General features: G+C 47.0%; 1 protein-coding gene across 1 annotated transcript; it reads right to left on the minus strand.

Annotated features, from left to right (window-relative positions):
• Window positions 1-9,074: 9,074 nt before the first annotated feature.
• Window positions 9,075-13,593, minus strand: LOC110706234. The gene is made up of 2 exons (XM_021884126.1): window positions 10,102-13,593; window positions 9,075-10,014 (listed from the first exon to the last, which is right to left on the minus strand). The coding sequence occupies exons 1-2, from the start codon at window positions 11,526-11,528 to the stop codon at window positions 9,957-9,959; spliced, it is 1,485 nt and encodes a 494-aa protein (XP_021739818.1). The 5' UTR covers window positions 11,529-13,593; the 3' UTR covers window positions 9,075-9,956.
• Between the last annotated feature and the right edge of the window lie 7,247 nt (window positions 13,594-20,840).

Below are 20,840 nucleotides of genomic sequence, written 5' to 3' on the forward strand. Positions count from 1 at the left end.
AGTCCGCCGACGTTGCCCAATATCAAAATATAATAAACCAACTTGAGACTAAAGCTGAGTTGATGACGCAGGTGTAGAGCATCAAGCGTCTGACGGCTGCTCTGGATGAGGCGAACAAGAGGATGTCAAAGTCCTTGAAGAACGAGATGGCTGCTTCCCAGTCCAACTTCAAGGCAACTCTGGCAGCCGAGCAGGACCGCCTCATCGAGGAGAATAAGAAAGACTGCACAACCCGGATGAAGATGGCATGGGATATTATGCATTCGAGTTCTAAGTACGGCATCTGGGCCTTAGCCTATGAGTACGCCGATGAGGTCCTGACGGCAAGGGAGGAAGGCAAGCCGGAGCCTGTTCCGTTTGATGTTTGGGAAAACAAGGAGGCCTCAGACGGAGAGGAACCTGCTCAGGTTGCAGAGGGTGGAGAGAAAGAGCAAGAACAACAAGATACACAAGTGAACTCTGCTCTACCTCCGCCTGAGAAGGATGGGAAGGAAGCCTCGGAGTCCCCTCGGCAAAATTAGCTTTACCGTCTTCATTTCTATTTGGCCTTTGATCGTCTGCATTTCCGGCCTGCGTGCCGTGTATTTTGGATGTTTGTTATAACAATATTTTCTTATTTCCCAGATGTCGATCCGGTATGACAACTGCTCCCCCGGCCTTTTGGTCGGGTTTTATTTATGAAATTGTCGATTGAGTCGGTTTTGTAAAATTTTTCAATTCTTGCAAGTTTTGATTTTGCTATATGTATGCTTCAATCTTTCCCAACTTATTAATTGCATACGACAACTAACAAACCGGCTGACCTTTTGCTCTTGGGCAGTTGTGTGGTTGGTTTCAAAATAGATTGATTGGCTGAGGAACTTTTGATAATTTTAAGGAGTATGAGAGGTTACTTGGTTAATCAATCACTACCATGATTTCCCCAATCGAAGTACACAACCGTCTAAGATTCAAGCGGTACTATCTTGAACACCTAGAGGTTCACCATTTGGGTCATTTGTGAAATTGGACTTGATTGTCCATGAATATACTCAAGCGTCTTTTTGCCCCATTAGGGGGATTTCTCGAGTTACACAATTATTATAAGCTTTTAATCTAAGTTGGAATAACGGCTGGATACTAGGTGGTGTCAAATAGGACATGCAGTTTTCTTATGCCATCTAGGTTCCATTTTAGATTATTCAGGTCAAACGGCTATGAACTAGCCCCTATTAGGTTAGTCAGTCTTTGTTGTTTGTGTTTGACTTTATAGAGCAATGTGCCACCCAAATGAGAGATGCTCTCTGCGACGAAATCACTCAGATGGGCGTCGCCGGATGTCGTACTCATATTGGAGCAGACGGTTGGTTTAGATTTAGCCGTCTGCAAATTGCACAGACGGTGTTCCCATTGGGAGACATATCTAATAAAGCATATAATCAAAATTAAAAACAAAAAGCGATTTTTCATTGATAGGCTTTATATTTACAACAAATTCACAAGTTTTAGAAGTAGTGCATATTTAGATTGTCTACATTCTAAATTCTGGCTAGCTTCCTGCCGTCTGGAGTTTCCACGTGGTAGGTGCCGCCTCTTACTTCCTCATAGATCCGGTAGGGACCTTCCCAATTGGGCGTTAATTACCTTGTTCATTGGTCCTACCAGTTGCCTCCATTTTCCGTAACACAAAGTCCTATACTTTCAAGGGCCGTTTGTGCACTCTCTTGTTATTGGCTCTCGTCATTCTCAAACGGTAAAATTTCATGGCGTAAGGCGGCATTTCCTTGACGTTCTGGAAGTGAGTCCAATGCAAGACGCATGGCCTCCCAGTTGGCCTCTTCATCATACAACATGATTTGAAGAGTTGGCTCATAAAGCTCAATAGGTAAGACGGCTTCAGCACCGTATACCATAAGAAATGGGGTTTTGCCGATTGCCCCTTTTGCTGTTGTTCTGATGGCCCATAGGACATGAGTTAACTCTTTTGCCCAGAGACCGCCAGCCCTTTCAGTTTTCTTTTTTATGCCGTCTGAGATAAGCTTGTTGAAGGCTTCAACCTGGCCGTTTGCTTGGGGACAGTCGACCGATGCAAAACAGTGGGAGATCCCTTGGTCTCCCAGCCAATTCTTGAGGGTAGACATCTCAAACTGAGGGCCATTGTCTAAAACCATAGACATAGGTACCCCGAACCGGGTGATGATGTTCTTCAAGATAACGGAGATGACATCCTTTGTCTTGATGCCTTTGACCGCCTCTGCCTCTACCCACTTGGTGAAGTAGTCAACGGCAACTAGAATATACCGTCATCCGCCTGGCGCAGGCGTATACGGACCCAGAATGTCCATGCCCCATCTGGCGAATGGTACTGGGATATGAATGACCGTTAGATCAGTAGCCGGACAGTGTATGAGTTTGCCAAATCTTTGACACTTATCACACTTCTTCACCATTTCCATGGCGTCTGCCTCAAGAGTGGGCCAGAAGTAGCCTTGCCGCCTGACCCTTTCTGTTAGAGCTCTGCCGCCTATGTGTGAGGCACAGAAGCCCGAATGTAGAACTTCCAGAATTTCCTGCCCCTTTTCTGGGGTGATGCATTTCAAGAGAGGCTGTAGAAAGCCCTTCTTGAAAAGTTCTCCTTTACGGATCTCAAAGTTGGCCGCACGCTTTTTCATTGCAGCCATTTTTAGATATGTATCCGGCAGTGTGCCGTCTAGCAGATATGCCCGGATGCCGTCTGTTTAGGGTAAATATTACCCTAGACACGTGGCCCAATAGGCTGGTGACACGTGGCGCATCACCATTAGTCAATAGGGCTCCAATCCCCTATTGACACGTGTCCTTGGTACCCACCATGGGGGACTTGTCTGTCCTACTATAAATAGTGGGGCAAACCTCATTAATGGGGCATTCAAAAATACAAACACTATTACCGAGCAATATTAATTGCGAAATTCTCCCAATCAGTGAGAAGAATTTAACCTATTCCGTATTCTTTCCTCCTGTACGTATACTAATTTGATCGTCGGAGGCGAAGCTCCTACCAACCGGAGTCTTCGTGATCTTCCAGGTACAGGCACCGGCAGCTCAGCCTTAGAATCGAAACTCTCCCGCAAGACACATAAAAAAACCCCGAAACATTGGCGTCGTCTGTGGAGAGGGTACTTCTAAGATGACTTCTGAAACTGTACCATCGAATCTGGACAAACGGCCCATGGCCGAGCCGGAGGTCCAGACGGACCATGAAAGTGGTGACGACTATGAAATCAACACCTATGTGGCCCCAGACGGGTCCTTTAGAACAAAACGCACCTGTTCCAAGGAAATGAAGGAACGAGGTGAGAATCAAGCTGCTCCCAACAACACAACCGGTATGCTGGTCGGGAAAGCCCAAGCAGCAGCGGGATCTGCTCCCGTCACGAGAAACGAACTCATGACTTCATGAATAGTTTCAAAGGCGAGATAAAGAATCTCATCCGGACAGCCACGCCCCAGAAGGGTCAGCCGGCCAAGAAGCCTTCATCCTCTGGGAAGAAGGCTATGAAAGACCGTGTGCCCACTCCTCATCCCAAACCCAAGGTGGGGGAGGGGCCCCATATCGACTTAAATAGGCCCCGTTTCCCTCAAATGGAGCACAGAAAAGCCATCCGACATTTACAACCGGATAGATCCAAGATAACTTTCTCTTATGCCCAGACGTTTCTCCAGGAGAAGAGAAATCAACAACTGTCTGGGTCGGCCTCAACGTCGACCTTCCCTGAAAGTCTCCGCAGTGTCTCCGTCAGACACTCGAAAAAAGACCAAGCGGGTCAGTCTCGCAAACCCTCCGCGCGATCTGGTCCTAAAGTGAGCCAGCCGGGACAATATGGTCCACCATACGTACTGGGTGGATCCCCTTTTTCCGCACCAGGCCTCTTTGGGGGTCATGTGCAGCAGCCGTTCTAACCCACGGATTGGCAGCTGCGCTTGCTTAATCTGGGAGAACAGCCAACAGTGTTCTCGCCAGAAATAACCCAGGCGGCACAGCCGCCCAAGGTCAAGAATGTGTTGGTAGGTGCCTATGATGGCACCTCCAACCCATAAGACCACCTAATGGCATACTCCAACATCATGTATCTACAGGGGTTGGATGATGCCGCCTGGTGTCGATGCTTCCCGGCGACCCTGAAGGGCATTGCCCAATGGCGGTTTGGTAATCTACCAGCCGGATGCATAAACAATTTCAGAACCTTGGCGTATTTATTCACGTCAAACTTCTCAATGAACATCCCTGCCAAGAAGACCAGCCTTGATCTTGGGGCAATACAGCAGGGTAAGAAGGAAGGACTCCGGTCCTATGTCAGGCGGTTCAATCTGATGAGAACTCAGTGGATGAGGGCCAGGTGTCGAAGGACACCTTTCCTGAGGTCCTTATTTCTGAAAAGGACCGGGGCAAGGTCAGACGGCCTCACGATGACTCCATCGTCATTGAATGCAAGGTTGCCAACCAAAAGATTGGCCGGATCTTAATAGATACTGGGAGCTCGTCTGACCTAATCAGCTATCAGTGCTTGACAAAGCTCAAGTACAAGCCCACCAGCATGCAACAGGCGCCTCACCCCTTAGTTGGTTTTGGGGGAGGAGTGGTGCATCCGATAGGAAGCATTGACCTTCCTATCTGGTTAGGTGAAAAGGCGCAAGGACACCACATGGTTGTCAAGTTCTTAGTTGTGGAGGAACTGACTGCCTACAACATGATATTTGGCCGTCCGACCCTCAACGAGTCTAAGGCTGTCATTATCTCGTCTCTCATGCTGGTCAAATTTGAGAAGGATGATGGTACAGTCGGTTCCTTAAACGGGGACCAGAAGACGGCTAGGGAGTGCTATTTCTCTGACGTCTAGCCAACTATGGGTACAGCCGGTCAAGGTGAGCCCATAGATGTTGATAACTGCGATCCAGCAGTCCCGGCTCCAAGGGCAGCCGGTAAGAAAAGGAAGGCGGACCAGCTGGCACCCGTAAAAAAAGAAAAGAAATAACAATCACTTGCCGGAGAAAGGTCGGATGACTTTCGACCCCAACCGGCAGGAGAGAGCGTTGATGTCGTCCTGAACGACAACCGGCCCGACAAAACCGTCAAGGTTGGGACGGTTGCTTTTGAGATGTCTGGGGCAGATTTGCTCCAACTGCTGAAGGAATTCAAAGACATTTTTGCCTTTGAAGTGGAAGAGATTCCAGGCGTGAGCCCGGATCTAGCTGTCCACAAACTCGCCGTGGATCCAAAAAAGAAGCCGGTTAGGCAGAAAAAGAGAAATCATGGCGAGGAAAGATCTCAGGCGGCAGCCGCCGAGGTCAAGAAGCTGTTAGATGCTGGGTTCATTCGGCAATGCTACTACCCGGATTGGGTAGCAAACATTGTCCTGGTTAAAAAGCCGAACGGAACTTGGCGGATGTGTGTAGACTACACAGATCTGAACAGAGCATGTCCAAAAGACAGTTACCCGCTCCCCCAGATCGACAGCCTGGTTGACTCTACAGCCGGTCATGATTTGATGAGCTTCATGGACGCCTACTCAGGCTTCCATCAGATACCCCTCTGGAAAAAAGATTAGGAAAAGACGGCATTCGTCACTGATCAGGGGTTATTTTGTTACACTGTGATGCTGTTTGGGTTAAAGAATGCGCCTGCTACATTTCAGCGAATGATAAACACAGTTTTCCTCCATCAGATAGGCAGGAATGTAGAGGCGTATATCGATGACATTATAGTCAAATCTAAGCTACAGACGGATCATCTAGCTGACCTCCGAGAAACGTTCACCACACTCAGGCGGCACAAGGTCATGCTTAACCCTAAGAAGTGTGTCTTTGGTGTTGAGTCTGGGAAGTTCCTCGGGTTTTTGATTGACCAAAGGGGAATTGAGGCTAATCCGGAAAAGGTACAGGCGGTAATTGACATGCAGTCACCCCGCAATGTAAGAGAAGTCCAAAAACTCACCGGTTGCCTGGCGGCATTGGGGAGATTCCTCAGCCGGTCTGGCGACAAATGCCTCTATTTCTTCCAAGCAATTAGGAAGAGGTTAAGGTTTGAATGGGGAGAAGAGGCTGAGGCGGCATTTCAGAAGCTCAAGCAGCATCTGTATTCTTTACCAAGGCTAGTGAGCCCTCTGCCCCAGGAGGCTCTCTACATGTATCTAGCCGTCTCAGATCACTCCCTTAGTGTTGTTCTCCTTGCTGAGAGAGACAACAATCAACTCCCGGTGTATTTCATCAGTCATGTCCTAAGAAATGCTGAGCTCCGGTACCCTATGATTGAAAAATTTGGGTTGGCCCTCTACAAAGCAGTCAAGCGGTTGAAGCCCTATTTCCTGGCTCATCCGGTAACTGTATACACTGATCAGCCACTCAAGCGCCCAATGACCACCATAGAGTCATCCGGTAGAATGATCAAATGGGCTGTTGAAATGCAAAGCCTGGAGATAACTTTCGAACCCAGGCGGGCAGTGAAAGGTCAGGCGTTTGTTGACTTCATTGTTAAGATGACTAGGCTGGTGCAACCGGAAAAATCCTGATCAGGTTTGGAAGCTGTTTGTAGACGGTAGTTCTACAACAAACGGCTGTGGTGCAGGCGTTATTTGCCATTCTCCGGTAGGGGATAAGTTTGAATATGCACTGCGGTTTAAGTTCCAGGCCTCAAATAACGAAGCAGAATATGAAGCCCTACTAGCCGGCATGCGTATGTGTAAGGCAGCCGGAGCAAGGAAAGTTGACGCCTGCTCAAACTCTTAATTGATCGTTAGCCAGTACCACGGTGACTACGAAGCCACCCATCCGGCTATGATCAAATACCTGCAGGCGGTCAGGGAAGAGGCTGCGTCACTTGATGAATTTCATTTGAGTCAAGTGCCAAGGTCTGAAAACAATCAGGCGGATGCGCTCTCCAAATTGGCATCATCCGCCTCCTGCGATGCGCCGAGGACAGTCTTTTGGGAAGTCATGGATAAAAGAAGCATAGACCATGATCCCATTGGAATTTTGGACCGAAGCGCCACCTGGATGGATCCCATCCGGGCTTATCTGACAGACGACTCTTTGCCGGATGTCCCTTCAGAAGCAGCTGCGCTAAAAAAGCGAGCTTTGAGTTTTGTTATGCACCAAGGAGAACTTCTCCGGAAGGGGCATTTACAGCCGTTTCTGAAGTGTGTAACCCCAGAAAGGGGAAAGGAAGTCTTGGAAGATCTGCACGCGGGTTTTTGTGCCTCGCATATAGGCGGCATATCCCTGGCTAAAAGAGCCAGGCGACAAGGATATTTTAGGCCCACTCTTGAGGAAGATGCCATTGACCTGGTAAAGAGGTGTGATAAGTGCCAACGGTTTGGCCGGTTGATACATCGTCCGGCAACGGACCTTACAGCTATACACAGTCCGATCCCGTTTACAAAATGGGGGATGGATATCTTGGGACCCTACACGCCTGCTTCAGGCGGTCGGCGCTACATCTTGGTAGCCATAGATTACTTCATCAAATGGGTTGAAGCAGAGGTGGTCAAAGGCATAAAGACCAAGGATGTGATCTCCTTCATTTGGAGAAACATCATAACCCGGTTTGGGGTCCCTATGTCTATGGTCTTCGACAATGGTCCTCAATTTGAAACGCCTGTGCTCAAGGGCTAGTTGGGGGATCAGGGTATCTCCCATTGCTTTGCGTCTGTAGGCAGGCCCTAGGAAAACGGACAAGTTGAGGCCTTCAATAAGATTATCTCAGACACCATTAAGAGGAAAGTTGAAAGGGCTGGTGGTCTATGGGCAGAGGAGTTGCCTCATGTTCTTTGGGCTATCAGAACAACTGAGAAAGGGGCAACCGGTGAAACCCCGTTCCTTATGACATACGGCTCTGAGGCTGTTCTCCCTATTGAGCACTATGAACCAACTATCCGTGTCATGCTGTATGATGAGGAGGCCAACTAGGAGGCCATGCGTCTTGCCCTGGATGCTCTTCCAGAGCGAAGGGGCAACACCGCCTTACGACAAGAGGTATATTGTCTGAGAATGACTAGAGTGTACAACAAGCGGGTACACAAGCGGTCCTTGAAAGTAGGGGAATTTGTACTCCGCAAAATGGAGGCAACCGGTAGGGCAAATGAGCAGGGCAAGCTAACCCCAAATTGGGAGGGCCCCTACCGGATTTTTGAAGAAGTTAGAAATGGCACATACCGCCTGGAGACCCCAAACGGTAGGAAGTTGCCTAGAACTTGGAATGTAGACAACTTAAAAAAGTACTACTTCTAAGAACTGTAAAACTCTTGTAATTACCGTATGATTAATGAAAACAGTTTAGTTCATTATGTTTCTGTATACCTATGCCATGTCTTGTGCTTAACACAAGCGGCTTTCATCATTTAACTTTTCACATGCTAGGTCTTGTGCTTAACACAAGCGGCTTTTATCATTTAATTTTCATGCGCCATGTCTTGGGCATTACCCAAGCAGCACATCCGGTGACACCCATACGGGTGAATTCACTGAAGAGAGCATCTCCCTTTTTGGTGGTAAATTGTTCTAGTGATCAAATCTCAAGCGGATATAATAAATGGAAATCAAGCCGGTTATTTCTGCCTGAATTATCCATTGCATCAAAGAATAGCTGACTAGCACTCCCAAAAGTGCAGCCGATTTTCTCTTTGAAAAGCAGTACCGACAGAAGCTAGCCTCGAAAAAGGCAGCCGGTACTCCCAGTACATCCAGACCGCCGTCTACCCCTTCTGAAGAGGCAGGCGCAGGATAAACATGTTAATGCTAACTCAATTCTACGCAAAAGCACCTCATACGGTTCACCATCAATTCTATCTTTGAGCACCTAACGAAAAAAACGCAGCCGACAACCTAGCAAAACAAAATCTACACAGTACTTAAAGCCGTGTTCTCACTCGGGTTGTACGTGTTTAAATATCATCAGTCCCTAACCGGGGGCATACGGATAGCCGCCTGGCTGAGCGCAGCTCTACCAGTCACCTATCCAGGGGGAAATATTCCCAACCCCACTCCGTCTCCGCTTCGAACGACAATAGTACTTGAAGAAATTTCTAAGAAAAATTTAAAGTGCAAATAAGGAGAAATCATTCAACAAAACCGGCACAGCCGGTGGGAAAATATATATATTAATATTCAAAATAAAATACAATGGCAGAGTAAGCCGACTCATCCGGCGCGATTACAAGATAATGCTTGGCGCGCAGGCCGGGAGGTCGTTGCTATTCTATCTGCACGGTCACCCGGTCCTCCGAAGCCTGAGTCCCTTCCGGGTGTGACGGATCAATGGTGGGGACGGAGCCAGGAGCAACTTCATCTTCAATTGCCTCCTCATTAGCAGCCGCTTCCTCCTCCATCCTTTTGAACTCCGCCTCAACCCACTTCTCATAGGGTTCAGGCCCCGGCTGACCCCCCTCTTCAGCCAGAATGGCGAGATCTGCATATTTGTAGGCGAGCTCCCAGACGTTGTAGTCTGTACCCGGATGGATAATGGAGAACGCCCTCTTCATTCTGTTCTCGCAGTCTTGCTCATTCTCCTCAATGAGCCGGTTCTGTTCTGCTTCAAGGGTGGCCTGGAAGTTGCCCTTTGCAGCAGCTGCCTCTTTGATCAGGCGGTCATTCTCTTTCTGTAGGCGGGTGCTTGTCTTCTCCGCCTGATCTAGCCGTTTGAGGGGCTCCTCATGGTCCTTGAGCTCCTTCTCGGCATTGTCCAACACCACCTTGAGATTGTCCAATTTGTTCTTGGACTCATTGAGGGCATTTTGGAGGGTCTTAACCTGGTCCACCTGTCGCATGATTATAGATTTAGTTTCTAAGTCATGCACAATCATTGAATATTCAGCAACGTTATGTGCGTCATCCGCAGAACGTTTGGCTCTCCTTACCTCCTCTTGTTTGCGTATTTATTGATTTACCGCCGGTAGAGGGCCAGGCGGTGGATGTGGTCTTTTGCACCTTAGATGCAGGCTCCTCTACAGTCGGCTTCGGCCGAATCTGCTTTTGCAAGGAGCGAGGAGCTTTGCTCCCATCCTGAAACGAAGAAACAAACGATCAGGCGAAGAAATGAGCAAAACGGGAGTAAAGCAAACAAATCAAAGAAAAGTTAGACGGTCTAACCTTCTTAGCCGCCTGAGCAGCAAGCTTTTTCTCCAGATTCTCCTTGCGGATGTCTGAAGCCTTCCTAGCAGGCATTTTCTCTGTTGGCAACATGTTCTTTGCTTCTTCTGCAAAACACAAATCAAATACGTCCGGTCAAGGTCAAGACAATAGCAAACAAGCATTGTAATCAAGAGAAAATAGTCATCCAGCATTAACACGCCGGATGAGGCTTTTAACCTACGTTTTTCGAACATGCTGCTAAGCCCGCAGGCGGACAAAAAGGCCTCGTCCCTTAGAAACTCATGTTTGGGCACCCTTATTACCTCTCCGGTTGAGAGGGTGGAAGGGACGAGCTCAAAAAAGTGGGAGTCCAGGATTGCTTCCCTATCCCTCTCCGGCACTGGGGGCATCTGGCATTTCTGCCCCAAAAGTTCAGGTTTCCGGTTGTATGTCGGGAACTCTCTGTTTTCCTCATTTGTAGGAGCCTTGACCAGGTAGAAGTGGCTCTTCCAGTCCAACCACTTAGACGGTTTGTCAAGTGTCATAAGGTACTGGGGGTAGGTGGTCAGGGTGTACCAGGCTCTCCAGCCGCCTGGGCTCCTACTCAAGTAGTGCATATGGGCAAACGCCTCCCATCCGGGGTTCAGATCCTGCATTTCGCAGGCGGCGATGTACCCGAGAATATTCACCCAACATTTGGGGGTGAGTTGCCAGATGCCCAAGCCATACCCCCTTAGTATGGCCTTTATTGTGTCATGAAGGGGGAAGCGGAGCCCCGCCAAGAATGCCGCCTCGTAGCAGCCAAACCAGTCGTCTGCATTGCACTGGTCATCTTCCCAAGCAATTGTCCCCTTCGCAGGCGGGACCACCAGTCTATATCCCGTTCCAAGGGGCCGCTTGAGGACGAAATCGGCCAAATTGTTCTGCATCATGGCTCTGTCTTTGGTAGAGACGGTGATCATCAAAGGATCACCCTTGGTTTGCCAGGAGGGTCTCTCCTCCTCCTCACTATCAACGGATGGCGTTAGATAGATAGAGCTCCTCTCCACGGGATCGAGAGTAGAGCCAGAAGCAGAGGAGGATGCCTCTTGGGATGAGTTTCTTCGTTCAACGGAGGCGACTTCCTCACCGCCTCCCTGACCAGAGCCTAGAATGCTATCACTAGGCGTGCTGGGAATACCTCTAGGAGATCCCATGGCTGTCTCATTAGGGGCCCTCTCATCAGGCGGCAACTCGTCAGAGCCACCGCCTCTATAATTGGGGTCCACAACCGTCTTCCTGGTTCTGGCCATTGTGTCCTGCACAGACACGGAGACGGTCGGATTGGGAGATAAACAAGGCAAATCCAAGAGGTTACAGTCGGTGTTTCCAATTCTGGACTCAGCCATACTAATAGACCGGCTGGTCTCATTATTATGTTCCGGATGGGGGTATAAAAGGTCCATCTAACTATGGGACATATAAACGAGAAAATAAACAAAAGAATCAAGCGAAAATACATGGAAGAGCTTGAAAGAATAGAGGCGGTACCTAAAAGAAAGAAGGAGAAAAACCGCTTGGTCGCTAAGAATTTCTTGGGATTGCTTGCAAAGACACAGGCGTCACTTGAGCCGGCTGTGTTGTTTGAAGTGTAGGTGAAAATTTGGCTTGCTATCCAACCCCTCAGACGGTTGTAAACCGGATGATCACGCAGTGTTTATCTCAGAAATACTCTCAAATACCGGTTGCTCTCGAAAATCAAAAAATTCGCAAAGTTAGTAAATGAGGGTTCGAGGAGGGGACTTGCCTATTTATAGGCCTCTCCTCAGAAGGCGAAGAGTCCCGACTCTTCACCTTCTGCTTTTCCCGCCTTTTCACCCAAACAGCCATAATCCAAGAGATTAAAAAAAAAAAAAGAGTTCTTCACAGGTGCCATGTGGCACAGCCACGTCAGCACCTATGAAGGGCAAATGTTTAGGGTAAAAATTATCCTAGACATGTGGCCCAATAGGCTGGTGACACGTGGCGCATCACCATTAGTCAAAAGGGCTCCAATCCCCTATTGACACGTGTCCTTGGTACCCTCCATGGGGGACTTGTCTGTCCTACTATAAATAGTGGGGCAAACCTCATTAATGGGGCATTCAAAAATATAAACACTATTACCGAGCAATATTAATTGCGGAATTCTCCCAATCAGCGAGAAGAATTTAACCTATTCCGTATTCTTTTCTCCTGTACGTATACTAATTTGATCGTCGGAGGCGAAGCTCCTACCAACCGGAGTCTTCGTGATCTTCCAGGTACAGGCACCGGCAGCTTAGTCTTGGAATCGTAACTCTCCCGCAGGACACATCAAAAAACCCCGAAACACCGTCCATCTAGGTTGAACTCCGGTTAAGAACGCCAATGGGATCTTCCTCAATACTTCGCTTTTCCATTACCTCCCAGAAGACTGACTAAGGTGTATGACAGGAGGCGAATGATGCCAACTTGGAAAGAGCATCTGCCTGATTGTTCTCCGACGGGGGCACTTGACTTAGATGAAATTCATCAAGTGTCCCAGCTTCTGTCCTGACAGCCTGCAAGTACTTGATCATAGCCGGATGAGTGGCCTCATAGTGACCATGGTATTGGCTAACAACCAATTGAGAATCAAAGCAGGCATCAATTTTTCTTGCCCCTGCCGCCTTGCACATGCGGATGCCAGCTAACAAGGCTTCATGTTCTGCCTCATTATTCGAGGCCTGGAACTAAAACCTCAGTGCATATTCATACTTGTCCTCCTCAGGAGACTGACATATTATCCCTGCACCACATCCATTCATAGTAGAGCTCCCGTCTACATACACCTTTCAAATATGATCAAGATTTTCCGGCTCAACTGGCCTTGGCATTTCAATAATGAAGTGTGAACGCCTGTTCCTTCACTGCCTTCCTCGGTTCGAAAGAGATTTCAAGACTTTGCATTTCAATAGCCCATTTAAGCATTCGGCCGGATGACTCTAAAGTTGTCATTGACCGCTTGAGGGGTTAATCTGTATAGACTACCACCGGATGTGCCAAGAAGTAAGGTTTCAACTTCTTGACTGTCATGAACAAGGCGAGACCGAATTTTTCAATCATAGAGTACCAGAGCTCTGCATTTCGAAGCATATGGCTAATGAAATAGACCGGGAGCTGATTGTCGTTTCTCTCAGCAAGGAGAACGACACTGAGAGAATGATCTGAAATGGCTAAGTACATGTAAAGCGTCTCCTTGGGTAAAGGGTTGACAAGCCTTGGCAGGGAATGCAAATGCTCTTTCAATTTTTGGAAGGATGCCTTAGCATCATCCCCCCATTCAAACATGGTCTTCTTTCTGATTGCTTGGAAGAAATAGAGGCACTTGTCGCCTGACCGGCTGAGGTATCTCCCCAATGTCGCCAGACAACCGGTTAATATCTGTACTTCCTTTACAGTGCGAGGTGAAATTCATGTCAATAACCGCCTGTATCTTCTCTAGGTTGGCCTCTATCCCCCTTTGATCAATAAAAAATCCGAGAAACTTCCTAGACTTAACACCAAAGACACACTTCTTGGGATTGAGCATGACCTTGTGCCACCTAAGTGTGGTGAAGGTTCCTTGGAGATCAGCAAGGTGATCCGTCTGTAGCTTGGATTTGACAATCATGTCATCAATGTACGCCTCTACATTCCTTCCAATCTGATTAAAGAAGACCGAGTTAATCATATGTTGGAAAGTAGTAGGCGCATTCTTCAAGCCAAACGGCATCACAATATAGTAGAATAACCCCTAATCACACGAATGCCGTCTTCTCTTGATCTTTTTTCCACAGGGGTATCTGATGGAAGCCGGAATTGGCATCCATAAAACTCATCAAAGCATGTCGAGCTGTTGAATCGACCAGAATGTCGATCTTTGGAAGCGGGTAACTGTCCTTCGGACATGCCTTGTTCAGATCAGTGTAATCAACACACATGCGTCAGGTACCATTCGGCTTCTTTACAAGCACAACATTCGCAATCCAGTCTGGGAAGTGACATTGCCGAATAAACCCCGCGTCTAACAGCTTGTTTACTTCGGCGGCTGCCGCTTGACTTCTCTCCTCGCCGTGATTTATTTTCTTTTGTCTCACAGGCCTCATTTTTGGATCCACGGCGAGCTTGTGGACAACAAGATTCGGGCTGATGTCTGGCATCTCTTCACTTCAAAGGCAAAAATGTCCTTGAATTCTTTCAGCAAGTTGTGCAAGTCTGCACCCAGCTTTGCAAAAGCAACCGTCCCAACCTTAACAGTTCTCCGAACGGGAGTTGTCTAGAGCAATATCCATGTGCTCACCAGTCGGATGGGGACGGAGGTCGTGTGACCATTCCCCGGTCAGTGATTGCTATTGCTTTTCTTTTTTAACAGCCACCAGCTGGTCGGCCTTTCTTTTCTTTCCGGCTGCTGGTGGGGCAGGCTCTTACTACTAGAAATAGGCCGTTTTCCGACGAAATCGTTTCGACGGACCTAAATTCTGTCGGAAAATTCGAATTTTCCAACGGAATTATGGTTTGTTAGAAAATTCCGTCCGAAAAGGTACGTTATGACGGAAAATCTCTCGGAATTCTTGCGACGGAATTAAATTCTCCGGAATTAACAGCTCGGAATATTAAATTTTCGACGGAAAAAAACCCCTCGGAATATTCCGACGGATTATTCCGTCGGAGATTTAAATTTTCGACGGAAAAAAAATTCCGTCGGAATATTTCGACGGATTTTCCTTCGGAAATTCATTAAAAAAAAAACTTACCCTCTTAACCCTAAACCGACAGCCCCTTCCCCTTATTTCATTTTCTCTATCTCTCTCCTTCTGCTACTGCTTTCTCTTTCTCTTTCTCTCTCCTCTTCTCCGCCTTTTCTCCTTCTTTTTTCCCTTTCTCAGTATTCTTCTCTTCTCCTCCCTCCTCTTTCCCCCTTTCTCTCTCTTCTCGATCTCCTTCTTTACTCCTCTCTGACATCACCGTATCGACATCAACAACAACACCACCACTGCTTCTCTGCTCCTCTCTGCCGTCACCGACATCAACATTAACAACAATTTCCGACATCAACATCAACAACAATTTTCGGCCTTTCTCTTTGTTCTCTTGCTAAAAACAAAGGTTTTCAATTCAAATTCGACCATGAAAACTCTAGATCTAGAGTTTTCATGGTCGAATTTGGCCTCGTAAACCCAATTTTGAGGTTTTGTGTGGTCGAATTAAGGTATGTATCTTTTTTTTTATTATTATTATTTTTTTTATTTTGTTGTTTAATCGGATTTTTTTTGAATATATATGGTTGTGGTGGATTTTTTTTTTTATTTTTTTTTCGATGTTGGGGGTTGGGTTGGGATTTTAATTTTTTTTTTGTTAATTTTTAGGCTGTGATGGTTTGTTTAGGCGGTAGCGGCGGTGGTTTTAGGTGGGTGGTGGGGTGGTTTGCTTAGGATGGGTGGTTCGGCCGAATTTGTTAGGGTTAGGGTTGTAGATCTGGGTTCGTTTGGGTGGGGTTCATTTAGGTGGTAGATCTGATTGGGTGGGTTTGGGTTAGGTGAGGAATCTGGTGGTGGGTTAGGGTTCAGTGGTGGTCGTGGTGGTTATGGGGGGCTAATGGGGTCACGGTGGTGGGGTGGGTTGGGGTTACGGTGGTATATTCTGGTGGGTGGGGGTGGTGGGTTAGGGGGTGGCGGTGGGGTGGGTTGGGGTTACGGTGGTATGTTCTGGTGGGTGGGGGTGGTGGGTTAGGGGGTGGCGGTGGGGTGGGTTAGGGTGGCGAGCAGGGGTGTGGGCAGTGGTGGATCTGGGTGGGGTAAGGGTTAGGGGTTTGGCTGTTTTTTTTATTTTTTTAATTTTTTTTATTGACTTTTCAGACGGAAATTTCCGTCGGAATATACCTCTTCCAACGGAAATTTCCGTCGGAAACCTCTCCAACTCCGACGGAAATTTCCGTCAGAAAATTGCGACGGAATTTTAATTAAAGTAAAAAAAGCGCCGACAGAATTAAATCCGTCGGAAACTAGCCTTCCGACGGAAATTCCGTCGGAAAAGGTCGAATTTCCTTTAAAGGGCTTTGCGACAGACTGATTTCGACGGAAGACCATTTTCCGACGGAATTTCCGATGTTTCCGGCGGATTTTTTCCGTCGGAATCAAGCTGTTTTCTTGTAGTGTCTTGTTCCTTGACATCGTCAAGGTCTATTGGCTCCCCACCCTGCCGGCTGCTGCCGCAGTGGGCTTGACGTTTGAGAGGTAGCACTCTCGAGCTATCTTCTAGTCCCCGCTCAGGGAGCCAACAAAACCATCATCTTTCTCAAATTTCAGCAGAATAAGGGATGGGATGATGACGGCCTTAGATTCGTTCAGAGTTGGACGACCCAAAATCATATTATAGGCGGTCACCTTTTCCACGACCAGGAACTGGACGACCATGTGGCGCCCCTCTCCCTTTTCTCCAAGCCGGATGAGTAGGTCAATTCGGCCGACTGGGTGCACAACTCCACCCCCAAAACCAACCAAGGGATGAGTGACCTTGTGCATGCTGTCGGGCCTGTACTTCAGCTTGGACAGGCACTTGTAGCTGATGATGTCAGACAAGCTACCGGTATCAATGAGGATTCGACTGTCGTTCTAGTTAGGCACCTTGCATTCAATGACAATGGGGTCATCATGCGGCCGACGGACTTTGCCCCGGTCCTTTTGAGTGATGATGACCTTAGGGAATGTGTCGGTAGACGCCTGGCTCTCATCGACGGAGCTGACATCCAGCCGTCTGACATGGTCCTTGGTGCCCCTGATGGTCGGGCCCCCTCCATCAAAGCCGCCTGCTATGGTGTAGATCGGCTCCTTGTCAGTTTCCGAACTACTAGTAGGCTTTGCTGGCTTTTTTTACGGCTATCTAGGGTTTGTCTTCAGAGTCACCTTAGACTTGAGGATGTAAGATTTTAACACCCCCTTATCAGCCAATCTATCCAACAACCGCTTGAGGCTATAGAAGTCGTTGGTGTCATGGCCAATATCCTCATGGAAGTGGCAGTACTTGTCTTTATTCTGGTTTTTGGCCGGACCTTTCATAGCTGTGGGCTTCTCAATAGTCACCCGGTTTTTAATCTTCATGAGGATGGAGTAGTAGTCTTTGTTAAACTCGTACTTTGGGACGTACGATTTAAACTCTTTCTTTTTCTTCTGGGACGACTGATCAAAATCCTTAACCGCCTGATTTCTTTTCTCTTCTTGCTCTCTTCAGCTTTGTGAGCCGGCTGTTCTTGCTGACTCCCTTTTTGTTTGTCGGACTTCTTTGAGTCCGACTGCTTGCTGGTGGAGCAGAGCTCGGTTGCCTGTATATAGGCTTCCGCCTCCATCAGTGCTTCCTGAAGAGTGGAGGTCCTCTTCCACATGAGGTCAAACTTGAATGCCAACCCGTCTTTCAGACCCTTGAAGAAGTCTGTGTAAGAAACAACGTCAGACAGTCTTTGGATCTAGATTCTCACTAGATTGAACCGCCTGACGTATGAGCGGAGCCCCTCCCTTTCTCCCTGTTGTACCGCGCCCAAGTCGAGGCTTGTCTCTTCGGCGGGTATGTTCATGGAGAAGTTCGAGGCGAACAAGAATGCAAGCGTCCTAAAATTGTTGATGCACCCATCCGGAAAATTATCGAACCATTACTGGGTAATGCCCTTCAGCGTGGCTGGGAAGCACCTGCACCATGCGGCGTCATCCAACCCCTGTAAGTACATGAGGTGGGTGTATACCGATAGGTTGTCTTCTGGGTTGGTGGTACCATCGTAAGTACCCACCATGACATTCTTAACCTTGGCTAGCTATGCCGCCTTGATTATCTCCTTGATCTCCTTGGAGAATACAGAAGGTTGTTCTCCAAGTTTTAGCAGACAGAGCTGCCAGTCCAGTGGCTGGACGTTGTATGCCGCCTGACCCCCGAAGAGGGCAGGCTGCATTTAAGGCTGGGCATACGACCCGCATGGCTGCTGGGTCATATACGGGGTCGAGCTGATCATCTGAGTACTTGTATGGACGGACAGGCCGCCTGATAGGCTCTCTTGTACAGATTGAGAATACTTCATCGAGGTATTCTTGAAGTTGTCTGGGAAACTCGACGTTGAAGCCGACTAAAATAGTTGCTGATTTTTCTTTTGCTCGATTTAAAGGCGGGCATCAGAAAATGTCTTCTTGAACATGCCGAATGACCTTCCTCTTCTCTATCTCGGGGAAACGGAGAGAAGGCTTCTTGGCCGGCTGACCCTTGCTGGGACCAATCGTCCTTTTGGTGGTCAAATCTTTCATCTCTCCCTTGAAACCCGTCATGAATTTCATGAACTCGTCTTGGGTGATGTGAGCAGGCTGTCCTGCCGCCTGGGGCTGGCCGGATGACTTACTCGGACCTGCTTGAGCATCGCCCCGTTCCTTGTTGTCTTTGGAACGGACGCGCCTTGTAATGAGGGATCCATCTATGGCCGTATATGTTTTGACTCTGCTTCCGTATCATTGTCTGAATAGACCTCAGCCGTAAGCTGCTTATTCTTAGGAGGCGGTACAATCTCTTGAGAAACCATCTTAGAGGTACTCTCCCCACAGACGGCGCCAAATGTTTTGGGGTTTTCCTCCCTTGGGAGAGTTACGTCACCAAGACTGATTTCCCGCCGGTTGTACCTGCAAAACAACGGAAGCTCCGGGTGCTCGGAGTTCCGCCTTCGACGATAAAGTTAGAAAGTGTTCGGAGTGATGTATATTTGCGGAAAGTAAAATGAGATGTTCTCGGATTCCGAGATCAGGTGATTTCTCTGTTTTCGAGAGAATTGATTGTGTGTAATGATTGAACGTGTCCCCAAAGTGGGGTAAATCCCCTTATTTATAGGGTCATTGGTAAATGTACCCTTATCTAGGTCATTATGACCTAGATTTGGGGGGCTGCGCCGTTTTGCGGCTTTTCTCGGGAATTGGGCCCTGAAGGCTGTCTTTTTTCCTTACTGATTGGGAGTGCCACGTGTCAGCTAAGGATTGGTTCACTTTGAACCTCTCCTAGGGTGACACGTGTCACCCTTTGATTGGGCCACGTGGCCTGGGTATTTCTACCCAAATCAGAACCGATACATTATCTTAAGCAGTTATAGCTACTTAAACTGTCATGTACTACTAAGTTGTACATATTTCAGTAGGCAAAAGTAAAATACCAATGCTTCTAGTTTAAAGCTACAACATCCCCTAACACAGCTAAAATAATAATATGCATGAATAGACATTATTCCTGTAGTTTTTTCAATTTTAAATCATGCATAACAAAATTTGGAATTCAGTTATGATGTTACAATTGTTTCTCATGCAAAAGTCTAAACCATATTTTGTTAAAGTACCAATTCTATTTTGATATGTCTTTCTAAGCTTAAAGAACCAGTGATGTTACCCGGTTGTGTGAGCACTATCTTCTTGAAGTGTAGAGGAACTAACAGCTTCTGCAATCACATTTTGGTATTTGATCTCTGAGTTACCTCTTTGTTCTGGATCTATTTCTTCTGTCACTGCAACCAGAGCATTCAGTGAGCGTTTCTTGCATAGTTCTTTTGTTAAAATCACTTCAGTAGATTTACTGAATGATGCTTCTTGTTTGATAGAAGCACCATGTGTCTTAACAACACCAAAACTTCCATGGCCTTGTTCATTAACAGCAGCAATTGGTTTATCAGAGCTCAAAGCAGGTATCTTGTTAACATCTAGAGCTAAATGAATGTGCATTGTAGTTTCTGTCTGAGCAAAGTTACCAGGAACAATAGGATTCCAATCTTTTGTAGCACTTTTTGTTTTGGCTATATGTGCTTTAGTACGACTTATCTTCAATGGTTGTCGTGATAACTCCATGACTGAGTTATTTGCAGATTCACCATCAGTTGCTTCATATTCTGTTTCTTTGACAACACATCAGAATCTGTAACATGTACTACAGCTGCTGTATGACTTAAATTATTAAATCCCAAGTCTTTCTGTCCAGAAGGAAAGTTACTTGCATTTATGATTGCAGCAACATGATCTTGTGAAGGTGAACCTGTAATTGCATGCTGTGTATGTGGATATGCTCCTGAAGATGAAGGTAATTGGGTTTCCTCAGCATATTGTTATGTGGGCATGGAATTGGTGTTGTCAAGTTTTGTATTGTTTGCCTCTAGTTCTATGCCTTTCAAACATCACTGAAGGATAATGTTTCTTGAGAGAGCTGTTTTTGGACCAACTTGCACCAGAAAATGAGTGTTACAAATCTGTTGTTGAATTGAATCAAATATCTGAATATTTTCCTATGTAACCATGACCAATTTTAAAAGTGTGTTATTAAACAGAAGTACATGTGACCTTGCTAAAGTGTAAAGGCATGGCTAAAAGCATGAATATATGTGAAATGCTTACAGAGTTTTTTATCAAATAAATTTCTTCGGCAGATATTCCAAACAGTTTTTCTGTATCAGCGGTAAACGTTATGAAAGCCATTGTTCCCGAGTAATCTGTGGCATCAAATTTGAATGTGACTCTGCAACATAAATGTTAATTTAGCACATTAGTGATGTGTAATTGTGCTGCCAAATTTAAAAGTTATAATACAAAGCTTTTACCGGTGTGCAGACATGCTATCCTTTTTCTTGCAGTTGGCACAACTTAATTTTGTACCGACGGGAATATTTATGTGCTTCCCACAAGCTAAACACCCAATATAAGCAACGACATCCTTCAAATCAGGCTGACATATTGTTACTC

This window comes from Chenopodium quinoa, unplaced genomic scaffold, assembly GCF_001683475.1.
Source record: "Chenopodium quinoa cultivar QQ74 unplaced genomic scaffold, ASM168347v1, whole genome shotgun sequence".
NCBI classification, from domain to species: Eukaryota; Viridiplantae; Streptophyta; class Magnoliopsida; order Caryophyllales; family Amaranthaceae; genus Chenopodium; species Chenopodium quinoa.